General features: G+C 45.8%; 1 protein-coding gene across 2 annotated transcripts in view; it reads left to right on the forward strand.

Annotated features, from left to right (window-relative positions):
- PRKCB (protein kinase C beta) overlaps positions 1-13,085 on the forward strand; it is a 374,676-nt gene that overhangs the window by 336,644 nt on the left and 24,947 nt on the right. For both annotated transcript variants that reach the window (XM_027961511.2, XM_027961512.2), the window contains exons 14-16: positions 3,450-3,530; positions 3,823-3,930; positions 9,939-10,079. In XM_027961511.2, coding sequence (XP_027817312.1) covers positions 3,450-3,530; positions 3,823-3,930; positions 9,939-10,079 — 330 coding nt within the window. The remainder of the gene's footprint in view (positions 1-3,449; positions 3,531-3,822; positions 3,931-9,938; positions 10,080-13,085) is intronic.

The raw sequence follows: 13,085 nt of genomic DNA on the forward strand, positions 1-13,085 counted from the left end.
CATTGAAACATGTATACTATCATGTAAGAATCGAATCGCCAGTCTATGTCCGATGCAGGATACAGCATGCTTGGGGCTGGTGCACGGGGATGACCCAGAGGGATGTTGTGGGGAGGGAGGTGGGAGGGGGGTTCATGTTTGGGATCGCATGTACACCCGTGGTGGATTCATGTCAATGTATGGCAAAACCAATACAGTATTGTAAAGTAAAATAAAGTAAAAATTAAAATTTAATTTAAAAAAAGAAAGAAATATTATGCAGCCCTTATAAAGATCAGAGCACACCTGTCTGTATTAACGTGAACAGTGTTTGTTAATCAAGGGATCGGCAGTAGGTTGAATGATTTATAGTGTGGAATACTGTGCTGTGCTTAGTCGCTCAGTCGTGTTCAACTCTTTGCGACCCCATGGACTGTAGCCCACCAGGCTCCTCTGTCCGTGGGATTCTCCAGGCAAGACTACTGGAGTGGGTTACCATCCATGCCCTCCTCAGTGTGGAATACTATTAGGCCTCAATTCAAAAAGTGAATGAGACGTATATGCAGATATTGAAACATTGTTAAGAGGGAAAAAGTCAAGTTACAGAATGATGAATACAGTATGATGCCATTTATGGTAAATAACAATACACAGAATGCTGCTATATGTTTCTTATGAGTATGTAGATACACATGCAGAAGTACAGAAGATGCATGAAGATTCCAGGCTGGTTTTACAACACTGGTTGCCTCTGAGGATAAGGCCATTGTAAATCTTAATCTGTATACTGTTTTAATTTTGCACAAGGTAAATTTACTTGTGTATTATCTGAGGAATTGAAAAGTAATCCTTTGAGCACTTAACCCTTTATTAGGACCCAGTGGAGTTGTCCCTGTGTGACATACATTGCTTTATTATCACTGTGTTAATTAGTTAGGATATCAGTTACAGTTCTTTGATCTGCTGTGAGTTCAGTGATCTCTGGTTCACAAAGCCTGCTGCCCTTTACTATCACCTGGGGAGTTTTTGTAATTTTTTTAATTAATCAATTTTTTCCCCTCCACATAGCATGCAGGATGTTAGTTCCCCAACCAGGGATTGAACCCTTGCATTGGAAACTCAAAGTCTTAACCACTGGATGGTCAGGGAAGTCCCTGGGGAGCTTTTAAAATGGGGATGGCCAGGCATCACCCTAGATGAATGGAATCAGAATCACTGCAGTATGGGCCCCCACATGTGTGGTTTTCAAAGATTCTTGGATGTTCCTAAAGCCCCAAGTTGTGTTACCGGGGAAACTGCCTCCTCCTCCAGCCCACAGCCTGCAGCCTGCTGGTGGGAGGAGTAAACTGCAGGTCAGGTTTCCCCCTGCTTTGCCATTAACTAACCCCCTCGCCTCTGGCAACTTCTTTCACCTCCCAGGCTCTATTTCCCTTTGTAAAAGGATTAACTTGTTAGGTTGTCATGAGGATCAAAAGAGACATGAAGTACTTTAAAAGTGTGAAAACACTTTCAATAAGTGTTCTCACAGAACGCTTTCCTTCATCCATTGCAGGCAGTTCTCCTCAGAGGACACTTGTGATTTCAGGGCAGATGCCAAGGTGGGAGATGGAGGTGGATAAACAGCCTTTATAGCCAAGCTTAATAGCCAAGCTTGCTCAGACACATTTGTTGAGTAAAACCAGCTATCACTGACTTAGAGAACTTTTAAGTCATAGCTGACATTTTGAGGGCATAATATGTGAGAGGCACATATTTCTCTTTCATCCTATTAAAACTCTGTGACATAGATATTATTAGGAAACTGAGAGTTAGAGACGTTAAGTACCGTCTCCTGGGGTCACAGGCTGGGTGACAACAGTTCCAGCTCTGGACTGTGTGGCCCTCAGTCCTCAACCCCTTAACCTTTGCTGTTTCACGTTCCAATCCCCCCCTTTTTTTTTGAACTTTTTATTTTGTATTGGGGTATAGCCGATTGACAATGGTGTGATAGTTTCAGGTGAACAGCAAAGGGACTCAGCCGTACATATACATGTAACCATTCTCCCCCAAACTCCCCTCCCATCCAGGCTGCCACATGACATGGAGCAGAGTTCCTTGTGCTATCCAGTAGGTCCGTGTTGGTTATCCATTTAAAATATAACAGTGTGTACATATCGATCCCTAGCTCCTTGACTAATCCCTTTGATACATTTAGCTTTCACCCCTACATCCTAATGGGGGGCGCCCCTGGTGGCTCAGAGGTTAAAGCGTCTGTCTCCAATGCGGGAGACCTGGGTTTGATCCCTGGGTCAGGAAGATCCCCTGGAGAAGGAAATGGCAACCCAGTCCAGTATTCTTGCCTGGTGAATCCCATGGATGGAGGAGCCTGGTAGGCTACAGTCCACGGGGTCACAAAGAATCGGACACGACTGAGCTACTTCACTCACTCACTTCACTCACATCCTAATGGATGGTCACACAGCTGTTCTAGACTTCACCATGCTCTGGCAATTTGGTCATAAATATGAAAACCTTTAAAACTAGATATACCATTTGATTCACCAGTTCTCCTCCTAGGAGTTTATCTTAAGGGAAGAAAATTGGACAGATGTCCGCATATCTAATTGCATGGAGGAAATGTAATCAGTTGGGTATTGATGAAATAGATTTCGGTATATCTATCCAATGGAACATTATGCAGAGGTGAAAAAGCTGGTTTTGTTGATGTACAGATATTAGCATGGAAATTCTAAATGAATAAAATGCTTTATTAAATTTCCATATATTAAAGTATTTATGTAAAGGGCATTCATACACACACAGTTTAATATATATTAATAGAAAAAATCTAGAGGAAAATGGACCAAATATCAATCATAATGTCTCTCTTGATAAAAAACTGTTTTAATCGTATTCTTGTAGTATATCTGTATTTTAAATAAATAATAATAACTGCTATTACATTTTTTAACTTAAAAGTTTTTTAATTGGGGCCAAAAAAACACATCACTGTCTTAACCATTTCTAAGCATAGGGTTCAGTAGTCTTACATACGGTCACATTGTTGTGTAAATGCTATTACTTTTATCATGAGAAAGAAAGACAAGTTTTCTCCTTTAAAATGCTGTGCTGACTGTATTAAAATTAAAAATAACCGTACTAAGTGCTTTGAAAAGACAGTGTGACATACACAGATGCCTTCCCCGCCTGCAGGTATCTCTGTAAAGGATATCCATCTTCTTAAGGTAAAGAAATAGCTTCGGTGGACACTGGACTCCCTGTTCACTCCTTTAGACAGAGGCCCACATCTGGGACTGTGACGGCCAATTTAATCTTTCACAATGAGCGGGTGTCAGGAAAAGGAAGAACTCTTCCCCCAGCCCCGCCACCCCCCAGGGATGCGCCACTCTGACTGTAAGAGAAGCGCATATTCATTCTCAGCCACTGCAAGAACCTGCACATCTCCCTGACGGATGCCTTCTGTTTTCCAGATAATTGCTTATCAGCCCTATGGGAAGTCCGTGGATTGGTGGGCATTTGGCGTCCTGCTGTATGAGATGTTGGCTGGGCAGGTAATTGAATTTTAAGTGACTTGTAAGGAAAGTCCTCCCTCACCCCCAGCCCCGTGGTTTCTTTAAGAGAGAGTGTCAGCCGGATACCAGCTCACAGCTCTGACCCTCTGTGATTTCCATGACCTTGGGGTTACCCTCGTCTGTTGACCCCATTTCCTTATCCTCTTCCTGGAAGCCCTGGGTATGGCTTGGCTGTGGACCCCAGGGAGCTGGACACGCTGGTGTGGGGCAGTTGGGCGGGGGATATAGTTCCTGCAGGACTCCTTCTCCCACCCTGTGCTCTGCTCCACAGGCACCGTTTGAAGGGGAGGATGAGGATGAACTCTTCCAGTCGATCATGGAACACAACGTGGCTTATCCGAAGTCCATGTCCAAAGAAGCTGTGGCCATCTGCAAAGGGGTGAGTGAGCCCCTTAAAGCTGGCAGCCAGGACCACCACCTACAGGGTTTCAGGGGTGCAGGTCGTGCCCTGCACAAGGATGCTGTGCCTGGGGTAGGGGAGGGGTAGTGGAGGTCAAACTCCACCCCTGGTCCACTGACCAAACTGTGAGCCTGGAACAGACCTGCTGCCTCCCAAAGGAAAGGGAGCTTTCTTCTAATTCACACCGAAGCACCATAGAGGCCTGCCTGCAACAGCATGTTGCTCCTGGCTGGGCTCCAGGCCCTAGGCCAACACAGAGGAAGGCTTATGAAATGAATGAGGTGGCGAGCCCAGAAACTTTGCCAAAAAGCTGGAACCTGGGGAAGGTACCCAAGAGGGGTGCTGTATGACCGGTCAGCCTACTCAGCGCTAGGGACTATGAATTTAGTTAATAGTAAGAGCGTGTGACTTTTGTCCTAAGAATATAATCACAGTATTGAGTTTAAGGGATCCTCTAGATAAGTTGACCCAAATTGAGTGTCTCCCAACCGCCACTCTCCCCCTAACCCACAAATGACTGAAAAGTTTGCAAGTTTGTACATTGTGATGTATGCAAATTTACCTGTGAACAAAGCAGGACACCTGTTTTGGGTAAGGATTGCTTGCTTTTGTTTTTTGTGTTTGGCCAGGACATGCTTACAATGACATGGGTGAATATCTGGAGACCAGTGGTCCTCCCCACTGGCACCATCAGGATGACCTGTGGTGCTTTTTCCAAAGGCACACACCTCAGTCTTCCCGCTAGAGACTGAGTTTGGCATCTGTCTGTACTGTGAAAATGTCCCTGTGTTGCTTAAAAACCACTGTCTTTTAAGTACATTATTCAAATGTGGTAACTCTTCAGCTCTGATGAAAGAAGGAAAGTAACATTGTGAGACCCCAGAGAACAAGGCACAGAGATGCTGCCTTTATGAAGTTTTCCTTCCCACCAGTCAGTAGTGCCAGGGTTAGAGCATGCCCACCTGTGTGTCTGGACAAACCAGGGCTGCTGGTTCTAGATGCTCATGGTGTTTGCAGATTTCTCATTACCCAACCCAACTCTGCCCTTCTTAACCCATCAGATGGCATGTGAGCTGGCCTGAGTGAAGGAAAGCTGAACTCAGGAGGTTTATAACAGCTGGGTCAACCTCAATCTAGAAGCACCTTGTCATGCCGCCTGAATTCCCACTCTCAGTGAATCACCTAAGCTTTGTGTGTCAGCTGCATAGGTTAGGTTGCAAATATCCCTGGGGAAGACATATGTGAATTCATCTCAGTCCCTAACATCTCAAAATTTATAGTTTGAAAATAGTTTTTGAAGGTATGAGGCAGGAAGAGGGAAGAGGAGGTAGAGGGCGTGGAGAGGTTCATGTGCTTGCTTAGTCACTCAGTCGTGTCCGTCTCTTTGTGACCCCCATGGACTGTAGCCCGCCAGGATTCTCTGTCCATGGGATTCTCCAGGCAAGAATACTGGAGTGGGTTGCCATGCCCTCCTGCAGGGGATCTTCCCAACCGAGGGATCAAACCCAGATCTCCTGCATTGCAGGCTGATTCTTTACCATCTGAGCCACCAGGGAAGCCCAAGAATACTGGAGTGGGTAGCCTATCCTTTCTCCAGGGGATCTTCCTGGCCCAGGAATCGAACTGGGGTCTCCTGCATTGCACATCAACTCTTTACCAGCTGAGCTGTTCATGAGGAGCTTAAAAGAGGCCCTTGGCAAAGAGAGGGCATAGAACAAGGCCAGGGCAAACCCCTACAGTCATCATACAGGATGGGGAGAGAGGGAGAGACTGTATTGGAAGCCAGTCTTTCCTTCAGATAAGAATGTGTCCTCTCCTCTCCTGATTTTTCTGGGCAGAAACCCGCATTTGAGTTCAAGTCTGAGCATTATTAACCCTATGACAGCTGGGAAGTTGTTCCACCTCATCTACAGATTGGAAACACACGTATGGGACCGCCCATGTGACCAGGGTTCTCTGATCAGGAGATGAGTTACACAGGGTGGGGAGAGAGGGAGCTCTTAGTTTGTTAAATAGTTGCCAACGTTAGAGAATGGATGTGTAGACACAGGGAGGGAAGAGGGTGGGCTGAACTGGGAGATTAGGATTGACATATATCATTGCTACCATGTGTAAAACAGATAGCTAGCAGGAACCTGTTATAAAGCACCGGAAGCTCAGCTCAGTGCTCTGTGATGACCTAGATGGGGGTGGATGGGAGGGAGGTCCAAGAGGGAGGGGATATACGTCTCCATGTAGCTGATTCTCTTCATTGTACAGCAGAGACTAACACAACTGTGTAAAGCAGTAAATGTCCAATGAAAACAAAGAAATAAAATCACTGGAGGGAAAAAAAAATGGTGACCTTTAAAGATCAGGGGATTTCCTCTAACATTCAGCTTTCCAGTTTGTTTTGAAAAATCTGATCTCTCCCCACTGGTCTGTCATTCCTGGAAGGCATCAGTCAGCTGTATTGGAAGCCGGTCTGTCCTTCAGATAAGAATGTGTCCTCTCCTCTCCTGATTTTTCTGGGCAGAAACCCGCATTTGAATTCAAGTCCGGGCATTATTAACCCCGCGACAGCCAGGAAGTTGTTCCACCTCGTCTGCAGATTGGGGACACACGTATGGGACCGCACACAGGGTTCTCTGATCAGGAGATGAGTTAATACAAGGAACTCAGTTGAGAGTCTGTCACTCTCTTCCAAAATGGGTTATGACTCCTGCTGTTGCTAACGCTGGCACTGCCATGTTACATGCTAACCTCCTCTTGATATTCGAGTTTGCATTCCCTGTGACTTGGGTTTTTAAAGTGGGGGATTTGGGAACTCAAGACTATTTGTACATTTCAACCCTTCCGCTTCCTAGATGCACAGTCTTGAGCATATTACTTTGCATCTGTTGGGCTTCTGTTTCTTTATCGCTGAAGATGGAAAAATAATCCTCACTATGCAGAATTTTGAAAGAGTGTTAAATGATGAGGTAACAGAAGAGGAATCTCCTCGCATAGTGTCGGCACACAGTAGGTGCTCCATGCATGTTCAGGACTTTCCCCTTCACAGCCCTGCCTGCCTAGACAGCTGGGGTTCTAAGTGGGTCATGGAGAAAAGGGTTTTCCAGGTCAGCTGCATTCAGCTTCAGCTCCAATTAGCAGTTTCCCTGGTAGAGCAGATTTCTATTAATTTCAGAGCCATAACCTTCAGGATTAGCGAGGGTGACTTTCTTACTATTGGGTTTGGGGACCTTTCTGAGTTGAGTTGGCTGAGGCCCGTGTGGGCTTTTTCTTCAAGGCTGATGCTCCAGAGAAGGAGTGATGCTCAAGTGAACAGCCAAATGCTTCCTCCTGAACCGTGGGCCCCAGGGGATGCGTCTGGGAGGTGATCAGAGATCGGAAGAGTGATTAAGTCCAGCTGTCTGCATGGCTGGCTTCGGGCGCAGGAGCTCAGCGTGCAGGAGCTGAGCACAGCCTCGAGTTAGTGCTGGGGTGTTTCTGCAGTGGTTTTCCTTCACCTAGCATTCTCCTATTTACATGGAAAGTGAGCTAGGTTTTTGCAAAAAGTCTCATTCCATTTGAAAATGTCCTATTATCTAGGGGTCCCCAAGATCTATGCCCGGTGATCTGAAGTGGAGCTGATGTAATAATAATAAGAGTGAAGTGCACCGTAAATGTAATCCTCTTGAATCATCCCCAAACCACGCCCCCACCCCAGTCTGAGGAAAGACATGTCTTCCTTTAAACTGGTCCCCGGTGCCAAAAAGGTTGGGGACTGCTGTTATCCATCCCATTAAAGACCCTATTTTCTACCATAAAAAAAAGTTAGTATACAGTTTGCTTGGATCACCACTCCCCCTTTGAATAAACTTAAAGCAGACAAAAGCCCCAGTTGGCCATACATTAAGGTGAAAACATAGGATGGAGCTTCAAGACTCTGGGTCAGGCTGATCTGTTCAAAGTGCAGCTCTGCTACTTAGCTGGGTGATCTCAGGCAGATGCCTGCTTCTCTGGACCCAGTGTCTTTATGTGGAAAATGAGGATAATAGTTTCTGAGGCCTTAATGTTGTGAAGATGAAAGAGTAACGGATAATAGCTGTGAGCCCGGCACTCAGGAAGTGCTCAGGACACGGAAGCTGTTAGTTTGTTATGTATACTTTTATTTACGTATGTATTTTTGGCTGTGCTGGGTCTTCGTCGCTGCCCGGGCTTCTCCCTAGTTGGGGGGAGTGGCGTTGCTCTCCCGTTGCAGTGCGCTGGCTTCTCGCTGCAGTGGCTTGTCTTGCTCTGGAGCGTGGCCTCTAGGTGCATGGGCTTCAGCAGTTATGACCCGTGGGCTCTGCAGTTGGAGTTCTCGGGCTCTACTACAGGCCCGGTAGTATCGGCACACAGGCTCAGTTGCTCCGCAGCATGTGTGATCTTCCCAGACCAGGGATTGAACCTGCATGTCCTGCACTGACTGAAGATTCTTTACCACTGAGCCACCTGGGAAACCCCAGAAGCTGTTGTGGATAGGATTGCTGGTTGTGCTAACCAAGGCCTCGTAACCTTTTCTTTCCTCCCATTCTAACCCTACACAAAAGTCAAGATTTGGCCCGATTTCCTTGCCCTCCCTAACCTTTTCCTGACCAAGCGAGACCACAGATCATCCCTGGGGAGCCGCATGGAATCTATGTCTCTAAATGTCCAAGTATTAGAGGTCAGCAGAAGTGAGATCCAATCCCAGCTCTGCCATCTACTGTCTCTGTGAGTCCTTGCCAGTTGCTTAACCCTCTGAGTGTCAATTGCCTTGTCACTCAGGTGGGGAAAAATTAAAACACCCAACTCATGGGGTCATTGTGAGACTCGGGTAAGACTAGCCATAAAATTTATAAAGAAGTCGCTTAGAAACAGAAGTGCAGGGTTATTTTTCCCCTAGAAGATAAAGCATGTGTGGAAAGTATGTGCTTCTCTGTGTGTGTGGGTGTAGGAGGGTAGTTTCGGATGACAGATTATCTGTAGCAAGAATCAGGCTGAGCTGAAAGTCCAACAGAGTAGGTGTGAATTGCTGAATTCATCCCTTCCCCCCATATTCCTCAAGCCCTGGGCAAAAACCTGAGGAGTCTGACATCATGGGCTTCTTGTTGTCAAGTCAACTCCAGGAAGCTTCATGGTCTTGTATGTTTCATTTTGCTTCTTCTTTTGATGGCCTCTTGCTGATCTTTCTTTTTTAAAAAATTAATCATCAACTCCTCCGTCTTGACTCTCTGTGCATTTGCTTAAGTCTTGAGATCAGAGATATTTTCCTGCTGCTTTGGACTCATTTACAAGAGGGAGCCTGTCTGGTTTCATCTTGGAGCGTCTATTCATCTTGTTATTTAGCTCTGGCTCAGAGACCCAAAGATGGAGGGTTTTGATAATTAAGTAATTTAAATGGGACACCAAAGAAACCTCAGCGGAGTTTAGTGTAATGTATGATACAAGGGAAATGAGCTGGGCTAGGTTTTGACTATTTAATGAGCTTTCGGAAAGTAATTACTTGAAACTTGGGTCCATTTGACTAATATTTTTTCTTCTGTCCTGTCATTTTCACAAGCGCTTTACTGAGAAATGCAAATATTATCTGAATGAATGTGCCCTTTGCTTTGGTCAAACTCCCGTTTCCTCGTGGTAGCAGGAGGAGAATTTGAAGATATTGAAACTGTTCTCATTAAATGCATCAGTAATTGCATAGAAGTCATTCTTAAGTCAAAATGCACCATGTGATATTTCTGACTTAAGTTCAGGGCCACGGTCAGGCTGAAGTGTGATTAACTGTAAGGGACTTTGCTCTGGGACCGGAAGCAGCAGACACTACTGTTGGGTCCTCCTATTAGAAAGACCTGGCTGGGAAATTACTGCTGGGATGAAAAGCCAAAAATAAAGATTCAGTTGGGAGTCTTCTTTGCGCTGTCTTCCCTCATTCATAGGAGCGACCATTTCTGAGAGCCCACATTCCCTCTTCTGAAATTCATTCTACATTTCTCTTTCTCTTGAAGCTGATGACCAAACACCCAGGCAAACGTCTGGGTTGTGGACCTGAAGGTGAACGTGACATCAAAGAGCATGCGTTTTTCCGGTATATTGACTGGGAGAAACTTGAACGCAAAGAGATTCAGCCCCCATATAAGCCGAAAGCCGTAAGTAAACCATTCTCTAAAGGCGGTTGGGTCCACATCATAATGTTTTTTGGGTCCACATCCGTAACAGGCTCTTTTCCTCTCTCTGATGTGTGTGCCCGTGGTGCCCTCCGAGGGGTGGACCTCGATGAACATGTCTATAAGTGTTCATATTTATACTCAAAGGCAGCAGGTACAAAAATGGAGATTTCCACCCGCACAGCCTTGATACATGCAGGAAAGACCATGGATGTTGTGTTTTTGTTTTATTGATTGAATTATTGTAACCGTCTGAGCTGGCAGCTTTGCGGGAAAGGTTTTTGGGTGAGCCGAGTCAGATCCATTTTTGGACTGTGATAAAGAATCTAATTTTGCCCTCGGTCTTTCCTTGGTTCGACTGTGTCATTTTCTCTTCAAACTGACATTGAAAAGGTCATGTTGTTTATCTCAACAGTATTTAAATTTAATTCTGAAATATATACTCCATCTGAGTCAGTAAAGAAGACAGAACGCCCAGCCAGCTCCCACCCAAGGCGAACCAGAATGAAGCAGAGGCTGGCGTGCTCGTAAAGCCCTCCTGGAGGCTCTGGGTTGGATATGGCTCTCGGGGAATTGTTGTAAGAGTGAAAGTCTCACATTTCCCAAGGTGGTGTGCACGCAGGAGCACTTCCATCCCCAAGGATTGGGCAGAGAGGAGGAGTTTTCTCCTGGATTATTCAGGACCGTGATTCTACCGGAAAGATATTTCTTTGTTAAAGTACAGGGGAGACCTGGTGACCTTTTTATGGGTTGTAACTACTGGCTAAGGCTGAAAAGTAGTAAGGCTGAACATAAACTTTGTTATCGAAACCAAAAGTCATGAGGATCTCAGATGTGAACAATGATAGTGAAAGTGATGCTTGTTTTGATATTATTATTATTAATTTCATGACCACTTACCTGGCCATATTAAGTAGTTCAAATGTAGCATCTAAGCAAATCCTCAAAACAAAATATTACGCAGGTGCTGTTATTCCACATCGTGGAAGAGGAAATGGAAGCTCATAAAAGTTGAGTGCTGTCTCCAAGTCCATTCAGCCAGTGTGTGAGGAAGTGAGGATTCAGAGTCTGACTCCATTAGAGGCAATACCAGGATGCCCCGGGGCAAAGGACATGTAGTTTAAGGAAGCCTCCCAGGTGCTTCTCACATCTCCCAGCCCTGCACACCCCAAATGATTAGATTCACAGAATCCCTGATGAGTCCTGTTTCTCTCTGGACAACTCCTGGTGTTCAGTCTTGGGGTCCTTTAGAGGCAGCGAGTTCCACATTGTGATCCTTCTGATTGTTGCCAGTATGTATAGTGATACCAAATCAGCCTCCTCAGAACCTCTATCACTGAGTCCTGTTCTGTCAACCAGAGCCTCTTTCTCTGATACTCCAGAAACCTGCAATTTCTGGGCTCTACATGCCCCTTGTCCACCTGTAAGCATGTCCCATATGACATCACCTGTTGTCCTCCAGGTTAGCAACATCCATCTTGAAATGTAGACACAGAGTTGAGCACAGTATTCCTAATCGTGTCTGACCCTCATGAATACAGTGGGTCCAATAAACCATCTCTTGATTGCTTTACATCTGGAGAACTTGGACGAGTCGTTTCCCCTCTCTGCTCTCTGTTGCATCGTCTGTAATACAGGAATGGCAACAGTTTCTCTATCGGGGGAGGGTCATGGTGCATAAAGCACTCAGTACCTGACTGGTACACAGTAGGCACTCTGGGAGAGTTGATGATTTTTGTTAGCGACATGTCACCTGTTGGTCAATGTCTCGGGTGCAGGGTCTTTGAAGGGGCAGAGCAGTGTAGGGTCCTGCTGATGCTAGTCCCTGAGATAATGCCCATGTGTGCACTTGGGGTTCGTGTGTACACCTGCATGTCATAGGCAGTATCATCACTTTTATTATATATATATAAGAAAAGATCAATAAGCAATCTGGAAGACAAGAGTGGGTTCTCCAGTCAGGAAACTGGGAACTCGAGGGGGCACGCACACCCTGTTTGGGTTTTGCAGGGCTATTCATGAGGTCTCAATATGCAGATCAGCCTCCCTCCACTTGGCTAGAGGAGAGATGTATATGCCCCCATCCCCACCAGAATTGAACCACTGACATTTGAGGTTCTTTCCTTGCTTGGAGAGCAGTGGTTTTCAAAGAGTGGAACCCAGACCAGCAGTATCACCTGGAAACTTGAGGAATGAAATTCTCAGGCTCCCACCCCAGACCTCCTGAGTTAGAAACTGTGCCATGGGGCTCTCTAGGGGAATCTGATAAATGCTCCAGTCTAGGACTCACTGCTGTGGAGTTCATGGTCAAAAGCTCTTGCAGGGAAGCTAGACAGAGGCCAAAGAAATGTGGCAGGGAGAGAAATCTCTTTAAGGGGAAGACGATGGTTTTTACACAGTCTGAATGAGGAGGGGTGCCTTCCAGGAACAGGTCACAGACTCAGATGGCTACAGAGGCCAAGCAAGTAATGTCAGTGAGGGAGGAGGGAGTGGTTTAAAAAGGGGCAGATGGGGGAGCTGGTGGTTCTCAAAGCTCAACAGGTGGGTGTTCATCTCCAGCTGACCAATTGGAGGGTCCTGTGGATCATCACGGATTATTATTTTCTTTTTATCTTATTCATGAAAGTAAGAGTGGTCTTTCCCTTGGGGACCTTCTATGAGGCAGGCATGGGGCCAGCCAGGTCAGTCCTATGGGAGATGCAGGCTCTGCACCTCTGCGTCCTCCTCAGGACTTTTGTGTGAAATCTCACTATTTTAAAAAAACATATCAGCAACAACATTTTAAAAATTAAACACAACTCAAGTCAAATAAAACACCCATGAACCATACGTGGCTGTCAGTTTATAACCTCTAGGGTAGCGATCTTGCAGAGTCTGGTTGATGTTTAGCTGGGTCCCATAAGCGCTGGTTACTTACAACCAGAGTCCACTTCGGCTGGTTAAATACTTTGAATATTTACCCTGGCCCACAGTGGGTGCTCAGGGAAA

Source organism: Ovis aries, chromosome 24 (assembly GCF_016772045.2).
Source record: "Ovis aries strain OAR_USU_Benz2616 breed Rambouillet chromosome 24, ARS-UI_Ramb_v3.0, whole genome shotgun sequence".
Lineage (NCBI taxonomy): Eukaryota > Metazoa > Chordata > Mammalia > Artiodactyla > Bovidae > Ovis > Ovis aries.